Genomic DNA, 12,343 nt, shown 5'->3' with positions numbered 1-12,343 from the left:
ACTTGGAGATTAAGTATGTGAATACTCTGACCAAAGCCACAACACCGATTAGAGGACCCTAATCTTGTTGTGATGTCTTTCTCCTCAACATTTTTGGCACCCAAAGTGAGGCTTGAACCCATGACCTTGAGATTAAGAGTCTCATGCTCTACCAACTAATACTTCACCTGCCAAAATAATAAAAATAAAAGTTTGACCAAAACCAAAGCAAATAACTTAGATTCTGTTAAAATAAAAAATAAAAGAACAGTTATATCAAGGAACGTAACTGAAAGCAAGTTCTCTACAAGACTGGAAAATAATGGGTCCAGATAGGGCCTCAAATACTTGACAATGAATCATAAATGGTTAGCATAGTAAAACTAGCATTTTACTAGTTTCTTCTATAAAGCAAACTTGATCTCATCTCTTAACAGATGGCATCACATAATTATTACCAAAAATGAAAATAACAGTGACCCTCTTATATTTGGAGGGTTTCTGTATTTTATTCCAAGCATTCACAGCTTGTATGACTCAAAAAAGTTCTATAAACATTAACAAGAAAACAGTGAAAAAACAAAAAGGGTATGCCAGAAATTCCCAGGGGTATATAAAGAGCAATTCAGTATTGATTTTGTGATTATTGAACAAGCAATCTAAAAGTGCCGTAATTTACACAACTTTTGTTGATTATTGCAAAGCTTTTGCCTCTATTCTTATGTTTTATCCCATGTGCATAAACATATAAAATAAATCCAGAGGTAGCAACAGTAATAGGATATTTGATAGCCACATTTAAAAAAAAAAAAAAAAAACAAACCTCTGTTTAAAATACCAACACAATAATTAATTAATCAAGAGATATTTATTAAAGGCTTAATAACATTAAAAGAAACTGACATAAAATGTGTGTTTTCCAGGAAAGTAGTTTAATCCCACAATAATTCTTCCTCACTTAAATCCATTTTTACACTCCTACATTTCAAGTCAAAAGAATTATATCAAAATATCACATTAGTGACTTAACGCACCTGGATGACATCAAGTTATATATGACTCCACTGGAAAGCACATTAAACTGCTGCTTCATATAATGGAAACTTTCCCCAATTATATCAAAATGTCACTTGGACATTAAAAGAATAATATTTTGTGTACCTCAGAAGAATAGATACTGAAGAATTTGAATTTGAATGTGGCAGTCAAATCAAACCAATAAATGAAAATGATACTTCAAACCAAGAAAGCTGAGCATAATGCTACCTAGTAAAAAGCTGAAATACTCTAAAATAAAAGCTTAAAAGAAAAAAAAACACTTAAAAGTATTTACTATCTCTACAATACCAATCAATATATACTTTTAACTTGGTAAATGGATCAGTCTATCACCCAGCAAAAATTTGAATGATGTTAATGAAGTACGGAGCTCATCACCCCAAGGCAGCTAGAAAAAGATTAGCAATCCCCTGATAAAAAGGAGAAAGAGGATTAACAAACCTTAGAGCACATGATAAACAGGTTAAAAATAACAAACATACTTTTGGAGCAAATAAACCTCTCTTTACAAAGCAACAGTAAAGGTTAATAACAGGATTTGTCAAATATAATCCAAAGTAGGTTTATCTCTGGATGAAACTTATGAAATGGCTAAGATCCAAGAAGAGAATTAAAAGACCCTCCATGAGAAAGATCCACATGTATTCAGCCAAAAATATGTCAACAAATAAGCATTGAAAATCAGCTACACTGTGGAGATTTGTTTATAGAAACATACAGAATTATGATATTTCAGAAGCAGGTCATTGCCATCAGAAATTATATAAAAGGTTTTACTTTTAAAAAATCCAAAGTTATTAATCAGCATAGATTATAAAATAAAGCAATAAAAACTGCATATATAACTTCATATTGGGGTGGGGATATCTACTGGAAATTTAAAAACATATGATCAGGTAACTAGCTTAGAGTTTTGCTCCTTTAAAAAAAAAATAACAAAGATAAACTACAAATACAGGTGGCTTAACTTAAATACTTAAGAACACTTAAGAATTCAACAGATAAACTACTCTAGAACCAGAGCATCATTGCAAACAGAACTGTTTGTTGTCCAAACAGTATGATTCTGAAACATAAAAATTTAAGAATAGTGTATTTAATACTAATAAATTTAACAATTTAATACTAAATGCACTATTACTGTATTGAATTTTCATAAATTTATAAATTTCATAAAATAAAAAATATTACTGTATTGATGTTACTGTAGTGATTTTTCATAAAAAACAACTAAATGAAATTAAAAACTTAAAAAAATATACAGATCTAATGAAAGAAATTGAAGCCACATGAGAATAAGGCAAGTCATCTTTGTCTTCCATCTTTCAATAGTGGCCTAAAGATGTTTTAAATGACTCTAGAAAAGAAAAACAAACATACCAATACTGTTCTAATATTTTGTCTACCTGCATGAGAGCCCACAAAACTATAAATATAAAAGAATTATAGCAGGTTAGCAACTTATCCTCAGATTATTTCTAAATAAAACTCACCAAAAAAGAAAAAGAAAAAGATAAGAAGAATGAGATAAGTGAGAAAAATAATAAATTTGTTGGTGTGAGGTTGCAAAATGCCCTCTTCATAGCCATTTTGTTGAGGACACATTATAAATGTTATCATTACTCTTTAGAGATAAGAATATTCTTCTAAGAAAACTCTCTTTAAACCAACCTCTGAGAAATTGAGTTGCTCAGTGTGAAAAGGCTTCTAAGTATCTAAACTAAAACACATGAGTGCTAACTCAAAAATCCAGTGTTCCTATATGCTACTGGTACTTTGACATTTATAGCATAATAGTTTTTAGCATGTTTATTCAGCCATAACATTTTAGTACTTATGCACTTCTATTTCTTAGAATTTGCTTTTTTAGTTTGGCTCAACCAGCAACTTTAACTTCTTATTGGACATCTTGAACTAGATGTTCCACGGGAATTTTAAGCTCAGCATATCAAAAGTTGAATATGTATCATTCCCTCCCCAAATGTTCCCCTTTTCCTACCTTCCCTGATGTTATCAAGAGCACTAGTAAAAACCTAGGTATCATCTTTAACTACTCACTTTCTCTCAGACTCCATACAGAATTAATAACTAAGTCCTCTAAATTTTACCTTTGCAATATTCCTGATAGATTCCCCTTCTGACACTGCCACCAGTTTTATGTTCAGACTATTATAGTAGCCTTTTGATTAGCCTTCTTACTTAAAGTCTATCCCTACCCTGGAACATACATCCTCCACTTAACTATCAAATTGCTCTTCCTAATGTGCTAGTTTGATGGTGTCTCCCTTCTATTCAGCAATCTCCAGTGACATCCTCATGAATACCAGTGCCTTCTTTCTGTTGATTTTCTTCAGCTTAAGCTATAGGTGTGTGCATAGACATCTGTGTATTGTCTTCTCATTAGATTGTGAATTCTTTGAGAGAAGGGACTGGTTTTTTTGTTTTGTTTTGTTTCTTTGTAACGCCCGTACATAGCACATAATAAACATTTGCTAAATGCTTATTAGTTTGACTTATAGTACTGTAACTATAGTTAGCATAGTCACATACTTATCATGAATATGAGATGGTTTAACTTTGTTCTTGATGGTCTAAAATTAGACTTGAAATGAGTATTTTTTTTATTATATATATATTTTTATAATATTATCCCTTGTATTCATTTTTCCAAATTAACCCCCCCTCCTTCTATTCCCTCCCCCCGATGACAGGCAATCCCATACATTTTACATGTGTTACAATATAGTCTAGGTACAATACATGTGTGTGAATATCATTTTCTTGTTGCACAATAAACATTAGAATCCGAAGGTACATGCAACCTGGGCAGACAGATATTAGTGCTAACAATTTACATTCCCCTCCCAGTGTTTCTTCTCTGGGTGTAGCTACCTCTGTCCATCATTGATCAACTGGAAGTGAGTTGGATCTTCTTTATGTTGAAGATTTCCACCTCCATCAGAATACATCCTCATACAGTATTGTTGTTGAAGTGTACAGTGATCTTCTGGTTCTGCTCATTTCACTCAGCATCAGTTGACCTAAGTCTCTCCAAGCCTCTCTGTATTCCTCCTGCTGGTCATTTCTTACAGAGCAATAATATTCCATAACCTTCATATACCACAATTTACCCAACCATTCTCCAACTGATGGACATCCATTCATCTTCCAGTTTCTAGCTACAACAAAAAGAGCTGCCACAAACATTTTGGCACATATATGTCTCTTTCCGCTCTTTAGTATTTCTTTGGGATATAATCCCAGTAGTAGCGCTGCTGGGTCAAAGGGTATGCACAGTTTGATAACTTTTTGGGCATAATTCCAGATTGCTCTCCAGAATGGCTGGATTCTTTCACAACTCCACCAGCAATGTATTAGTGTCCCAGTTTCCCCACATCCCCTCCAACATTCATCATTATTTATTCCTGTCATCTTAGCCAATCTGACAGGTGTGTAGTGGTATCTCAGAGTGGTCTTAATTTGCATTTCTCTGATCAGTAGTGATTTGGAACACTCTTTCATGTGAGTGGATATAGTTTCAATTTCTTCCTCTGAGAATTGTCTGTTCATATCCTTTGACCATTTATCAATTGGAGAATGGTTCGGTTTCTTATAAATTAGGGTCAGTTCTCTATATATTTTGGAAATGAGACCTTTGTCGGAACCTTTGTTTTTAAAAATATTTTCCCAATTTGTTACTTCCCTTCTAATCTTGTTTGCATTAGTATTATTTGTACAGAAACTTTTTAGTTTGATGTAATCAAAATCTTCTATTTTGTGATCAATAATGATCTCTAGTTCTCCTCTGGTCATAAATTCCTTCCTCCTCCACAAGTCTGAGAGGTAGATTATCCTCTGTTCCTCTAATCTATTTATTATCTCCCTCTTTATGCCTAAATCATGGACCCATTTTGATCTTATCTTGGTATATGGTGTTAAGTGTGGATCCATATCTAATTTCTGCCATACTAATTTCCAGTTTTCCCATCAGTTTTTTCCGAATAATGAATTTTTATCCCTAATGTTGGTATCTTTGGGTTTGTCAAAGATTAGGTTGCTATATATGTACCCTTTTTTGTCCTTTGTATCTAATCTGTTCCACTGATCTACCGGTCTATTTCTTAGCCAATACCAAATGGTTTTGGTGACTGCTGCTATATAAAATAGCTTTAGATCAGGTACACTTAGACCACCTTCCTCTGAGTTTTTTTTTTCATTAGTTCCCTTGTAATTCTCGACCTTTTATTCTTCCATATGAATTTTGTTGTTATTTTTTCTAGGTCATTGAAATAGTTTCTTGGGAGTCTGATTGGTATAGCACTAAATAAATAGATTAGTTTGGGGAGTATTGTCATCTTTATTATATTCGCTCGGCCTATCCAAGAGCACTGAATGTCTTTCCAATTATTTAAATCTGATTTTATTTTTGTGGCAAGTGTTTTGTAATTTTTCTCATATAATTCCTGACTTTTCTTTGGTAGATGGATTCCCAAATACTTTATACTCTCAACATTTGTTTGGAATGGAATTTCTCTTTGTATCTCTTGCTGTTGCATTTTGTTAGTGATATATAAAAATGCCGAGGATTTATGTGGATTTATTTTGTATCCTGCCACTTTGCTGAAATTTTGAATTATTTCTAGTAGCTTTTTAGCAGAGTCTTTGGGGTTCTCTAAGTATACCATCATGTCATCTGCAAAAAGTGACAGTTTAATTTCCTCATTTCCTACTCTAATTCCTTGAATCTCTTTCTCGGCTCTTATTGCCGAGGCTAGCGTTTCTAGTACTATATTGAATAGTAATGGTGATAATGGGCAACCTTGTTTCACTCCTGATCTTACTGGGAAAGGTTGCAGTTTATTTCTATTGCATATTATGCTTACTGACGGTCTTAAATATATACTCCTGATTATTCTAAGGAATAATCCATTTATTCCTATACTCTCAAGAGTTTTTAGTAGGAATGGATGTTGGATTTTGTCAAATGCTTTTTCTGCATCTATTGAGATGATCATATGGTTCTTATTAATTTGATTATTAATATGGTCAATTATATTAATAGTTTTCCTAATATTAAACCAGCCCTGCATTCCTGGAATAAATCCTACTTGATCATAGTGTATTATCCTGGAGATGATTTTCTGAAGTCTTTTTGCTAATATCTTATTTAAGATTTTAGCATCAATATTCATTAAGGAGATTGGTCTATAATTTTCTTTCTCAGTTTTCGATCTACCTGGTTTAGGTATCAGTACCATGTCTGTGTCATAAAAGGAGTTTGGTAGGACTCCTTCATCCCCTATTTTTTCAAATAATTTATATAACATTGGGACTAATTGTTCTTTAAATGTTTGGTAGAATTCACATGTGAATCCATCTGGCCCTGGGGATTTTTTCCTGGGGAGTTGATTAATAGCTTGTTCTATTTCTTTTTCTGAAATGGGACTATTTAAGCAATTTATCTCCTCCTCTGTTAATCTAGGGAGCCTATATTTTTGGAGGAAGTCATCCATTTCACTTAAATTATCAAATTTATTGGCATAAAGTTGGGCAAAGTAACTCCTTATTATTTCTCTAATTTCCTCTTCATTGGTGGAAAGATCCCCCTTTTCATTTGTAAGACTATCAATTTGATTTTCCTCTTTCTTTTTTTTGATCAAATTTACCAAAGGTTTATCTATTTTATTGGCTTTTTCATAAAACCAACTCTTGGTTTTATTTATTAATTCAATAGTTTTTTTTACTTTCAATATTATTGATTTCTCCTTTTAATTTTTGTATTTCAAGTTTAATTTTTGGTTGGGGGTTTATAATTTGGTCTTTTTCTAGCCTTTTAAGTTGTAAGCCCAATTCGTTAATCTTCTCCTTCTCTATTTTCTTCAGATAAGCCTCTAAAGATATAAAATTTCCCCTTATTACTGCTTTAGCTGCATCCCAAAGATTTTGATATGATGTCTCATCATTGTCATTATCTTGGGTGAAATTGTTAATTGTTTCTATAATTTGCTCTTTCACCCAGTCATTCTTTAAGATGAGATTATTCAGTTTCCAATTACTTTTTGGTCTATTTACCCCTAACTTTTTACTGAATGTAGCTTTTATTGCATTGTGATCTGAGAAGAAGGCATTTATTATTTCTGCCTTCCTACATTTAATTTTGAGATCTTTATGTCCTAATATATGGTCTATTTTTGTATAGGATCCATGAACTGCTGAGAAGAAAGTATATTCCTTTCTATTGCCATTCAGTTTTCTCCAAAGGTCTATCATACCTAGTTTTTCTAATGTTCTATTTACTTTTTAAATTTCTTTCTTGTTTGTTTTGTGGTTTGATTTGTCTAAATCTGAGAGTGCAAGGTTGAGATCTCCCACTATTATAGTTTTACTGTCTATTTCTTCTTGCAGTTCTCTTAACTTTTCCTTTAGAAAGTTAGATGCTATACCACTTGGTGCATATATGTTTAGTATTGATAGGGCTTCAATATTTATGCTACCTTTCAGCAGGATATAGTTGCCTTCCTTATCTTTTTTAAGGAGATCTACTTCTGCTTTTGCTTGATCTGAGATAAGGATAGCTACCCCTGCTTTTTTGGCTTTACCTGAAGCGTAATAGGCTCTGTTCCAACCTTTTACCTTTACTCTGTATGTATCTCCCTGCTTTAAGTGTGTTTCCTGTAGACAACATATTGTAGGGTTCTGCTTTTTGATCCAATCTGCTATCCGTGTCCGTTTGATTGGATCGTTCATCCCATTTACATTTACAGTTAAAATTACTAATTCTGTATTTCCTGCCATCATATTATTCCCCAGATTATGCTTTTTCCCTTGACCCCCCTGATCCCCCTCCCCGATATTTAATTTACAGACCCCCCTTGTGACGCGCAACCCTCCCTCTTTTTTTTTTTTTTTTTTTTTTTTTAGGATCCCTCCCCCCTCCCTCCAAGTCCCTTCACTTATTCTCCTTTTCCTTTTCCCTTTTCCTCTCCCCCCTTTTAATGAGGTGAGAGAAAATTCTCTAAAAAACAAATATGTTAATTATTTACTCTTTGAGCCTCTCCTGATGAGAGTAAGATTCACACAATGATTCTCCCCCTCACTAAGTTCCCTCAGATATGGTGTATTTCCTATGCCTCTTCCTGGTATGTAGTTTCCCTCTTTTTATCATTCCTTCCCCTTTTTCTGAACCGACCTCCTTCCCTTTACTACACCCCCCTTTTTTTTCTTTTATATCAGTAAAATCAAATTATCCTTGAGACTTTTTATATACCCACAACAGAGTTACAGTTCTCAAGGGTTCTGTGTACCTTTTTCTGTTTCTCTTCAGTCTTGTGGATGTAGATCAAATTTTTTGTTTAAGTCTGGTTTTTTTCTTAGAAACATATAGAATTCCTCTGTTTCATTGAATGACCATCTTCTTCCATGGAAAAAGATGCTAAACTTAGCTGGGTAGTTCATTCTTGGTTGCAGTCCTTGATCTTTTGCCTTACGGAATATCAGGTTCCAGGCCCTTCTATCTTTTAATGTGGAGGCAGCCAGATCTTGGGTGACCCTTATTGTGGCACCTTGGTATTTAAATTGTTTTTTTCTAGCTGCTTGCAGGATTTTCTCCTTTGTGTGGTAATTCTGCAGCTTAGCCACAATATTCCGTGGTGTTCTTTTTTTAGGGTCTATTTCAGAAGTAGTTCGATGAATTCTTTCCACATCTACTTTCCCTTCTGTTTCTATTATCTCTGGACAGTTCTCTTTGATAATTTCCTGTAAAATAGAATCTAGGCTCTTTTTTTGGTCATAGTTTTCTGGAAGTCCAATAATCTGCAGATTATCTCTCCTAGATCTATTTTCCAGGTCTATAGATTTTCCCAGTAAGTATTTGACGTTGTTCTCCAGCTTCTCATTTTTTTTGTTTTGTTTGACTGATTCTTGGGTTCTCTGTGAATCATTCATTTCTATTTGCTCCATCCTGACTTTTAAGGAGTTATTTTCTTCTTTCACAGTTTTTAGTTCTTTTTGTAAATGCCCAATTTCGTTTTTAAATGAATTATTTTGCTCTATTGAATTTTTTTCCATTTCCCTAATTTTTTTTTTGAGAATTATTTTCTTTTTCCAATTCAGAAATTCTATTTTCTTGAGACTTTTTTATCTTTTCCAATTCAGAAATCCTACTTTCCTGTGTTTTTTTAACCTTTTCTAATTCATAAATTTTGTTTCCCTGCATCTCCTGTGAATTCTTTATTTTTTCCAACTCCAATTTCAGGACGTTGTTATTCTCTATCATAGCTTCCCTTTCCTTTCCCCATTTTTCTTCAATCTCCCTTAATTTTTTAAGAGTTTCTTCTAGGAGAGAGTTATGTGATGGGGGGCAGGAATCGTTCCCCTTTAGGTTGTTATCTGCTGTCTCTCTGCTGTTAACTTCCTCGGGGTTGGATACCCGCTCTTTCTCTGAAGAGAAGGAATCTATAGTTTTTCTGGGCTTCTTACTCATACTTAAAAAAATCTTTTGGGGTCTGTCCCTGGGGTAGGAAATTATTTATTTATTTCTTTACCAGCTTCCTCCCAGACCAGATGGATGCAGAGGCTCCTGCGCCTGAGCTAAGATAGAGCTCTGGGAGAGAGTTCCCCACCCCCTCCCTGGAAGTGCCTCAGAGGTGATTAGCACTACTGTGCTTCGAGGGCGTAGAATAGTAAAGACAGCACAAAGCCCAGCCTATGTGTCCGGGTGGGGAGTGGATGTCTGCAGCAGGTGACGTGAAAAGCCCCTGTGCTCAAACTGGAAGTGTCTGCCAGAAACCGCGGTCCCTAGTTCAAAGGTTCCGCTTCTCTGGGACTTCCTGGAGCTGAGTTCCACTCCCTCCAGCTAAAGTAGGCAGCGTGTGTTGCCTTGGGCCGTATCCACCCACTTGTCAATCTCTTAACTATTCTCAGGAGGTAGCTGAGGCCACGCCCCCTGGTGCCCAGATCTGCTGAGTCACCTCTAGGATCCGGGGAAAATCTAATCTGAGTTTTAAAATATTTTGGCTTTCTCTTCTGAACTGCTAAATAATTAGCAGAGAAGAGCTAACAGCCTGTGCCAGATTCCTTTACCTCAGTGGCTTCTCTGATCCCAGAGCCCTTCCCAGCGCAATGGGCGCAGTGTGCCACTATCCCACCGTCTGTGCTGGTCTCTCTTATTCCTCCCCTGAGAACTGACCTTCTCTACTGAAACTCCAGATTCTCTTCAGCTGGTAAGTCATGCTTCCAGTCCTTGTGGTATCTATCAGTCCTGGGCTAATTCTGAGACTTAATTTATCTAATTGGTTTTGAGGGAGTGAGGACGTTCACTGAGTCATGTGTTTCTTCTCCGCCATCTTGGCTCCGCCCCGAAATGAGTATTTTTAAGAGTTCCTCACAAGTCACAATTTTTAAAAGTTTGTTAAGAGACCCTTTACCTGATTTTTATCTTAGTCGTTTTCTCCTATTTGTTTTCTTCCAGCTACTTTGACAAGCTATTCTGAAAACGTGGAACGGACAAAGTATGGTGGGGAAAGCAGTAAAGACCTTGGATCTGGAGGAAACCTGAAACCTTGGCAGTCTCAGAAATCCAGCATGGATTCTTGTTTATACCGAGTAGATGAAAACATGACAGCTTCTACCTATAGTCTTAATAAAATCCCAGAAAGGAATCTGGAAACAGTTCTCTCACAATCAGTACAATCTATTCCACTTTACCTGATGCCACGGCCAAATTCAGTAGCAGGTAAGTTTGTTTATTTGTTTTAAATCTGGTTATTGTTATATAGATTCAAGTAAAATAAAAATAAATTATACTAACATTTTATATATATATATTTTTTTAATATCCATTTTGAGGGTTCAGATGTATGTGCATATATGTGTGTATTTGTATGCACATAAGTATATTTGTGTATACATTTTGCATCTCTTTTAAGAAGTGTCATCTTCCTAAGATGACCTACCTTTACTTACAAAAACAGTGAAAACAGTTATCAGAAACAGTACTTGTCCAGGTCCAGTCCTGGAGATCAGGTTATAAAAAGTTTTAAATGTCAAAAAAGATTTTATATTTTATTCTAGAGGTGGTAAAAAGCCACTAGAATTTATCAAAGAAGAGGATGCCAAGGTCAATCCTGTACTTTGGGAAGACATTTTAACATATGTGGAAGACGGACTGGATTGGGAAAGACTTGAGATGGAGAAACTGACCAAAAGTGTATTGAAATAGTCCAGGCATGAGGTGATGAGGGACTGTATCAGGGTGGTGACAATATCAGAAGGGAAAAGGGACATGAGGGAGAGATGTTATAAAGTTAGAATGAACAAAACTTAGAAGGTCAGAGAAAATGAGGAGAAACATACATTTCAAGACTGGATGACTGAGAGGATGGTGGTACCTTCAACAGCAATAGGGTAATTGAGAATAAAGGAGCATTTGGGGTGAAAGACAATGAGTTCAACTTTTGACAAATTGAGTTTGTGTTTACAAGACATGTAGTGTAGTCTAGCTGGCAGTTCGAGATGCAAGATTGAGGTCAGGAAAGTAGATTTGAGAAACATCAACATAGAGGTGATAAAGGAATCCATGGGAGCTCATGAAATCAAGTAAACTGATATATAGAAAGAAGAGAACAGGAATCAAGACAGAGCCCTAAGAATGACCCCCCCATTAGCAGGAGTGATTTGGATGAAGATCCAGCAAAGAAAACTGAAAAAGATCATTAAGTCAGATAGAAAGAGAACCCAGAAAAAGTAATGCCATGAAAACTTAGAAGAAAAAAACAAGGAAAAGGAGATAGTGTGCAAGGCTGCAGAGAGATTAAGGATAAAGATTAAGAAAAAGCCTTTCAATATGACAAGTCAGAAATCATTGCTAACTTTGGAGAGAATAGTTTCAATCTAATGATCAAGTAAGAACCCAGACTGCAGAGAATTAATGGGAAAAGAAAAAAGTGTATATAGCTTTCTCAAGAAATGTAGCCATAAAAAGAAGAGATAATAGGATAATAGCTAACAAGTAGGGAAAGATCAAATGATAGGAAAGAAGCTTGTAGACAAGAGTAATAAAAATAAATGAGAGAGTGGGGATGCAGATAGAAGGGTTTGCCTTGGAAAGGAGGGCCACCTCTTCATATGAGATGGGCTAAAGGAAAAGATGAGAGGGAGGATGAAGTGGAAAGAACTTTGGCCCTGGAGTTTGACGTTTGACTTTTGATTCTGCCAGTTATTGAATTTGTTCATTTAACCTCGGTGTAAAAGCTTCCTCCCAGAGTTGTTGTGAAGATTAAATGAGATAAGTATAAAACATTTGGCA

At 35.0% G+C, this 12,343-nt stretch overlaps 1 protein-coding gene across 13 annotated transcripts in view; it reads left to right on the top strand.

Annotated features, from left to right (window-relative positions):
• The window catches only part of TANC2 (tetratricopeptide repeat, ankyrin repeat and coiled-coil containing 2), a 567,085-nt gene that overhangs the window by 376,310 nt on the left and 178,432 nt on the right, over nucleotides 1-12,343 (top strand). For all 13 annotated transcript variants that reach the window (XM_074260887.1, XM_074260888.1, XM_074260884.1 and 10 more), the window contains one exon: nucleotides 10,508-10,771. In XM_074260887.1, the coding sequence (XP_074116988.1) occupies nucleotides 10,508-10,771 (264 nt within the window). The remainder of the gene's footprint in view (nucleotides 1-10,507; nucleotides 10,772-12,343) is intronic.

The sequence above is a fragment of the Sminthopsis crassicaudata genome, chromosome 4, assembly GCF_048593235.1.
Source record: "Sminthopsis crassicaudata isolate SCR6 chromosome 4, ASM4859323v1, whole genome shotgun sequence".
Lineage (NCBI taxonomy): Eukaryota > Metazoa > Chordata > Mammalia > Dasyuromorphia > Dasyuridae > Sminthopsis > Sminthopsis crassicaudata.
This window is presented reverse-complemented; position numbering and strand designations above follow the sequence as displayed.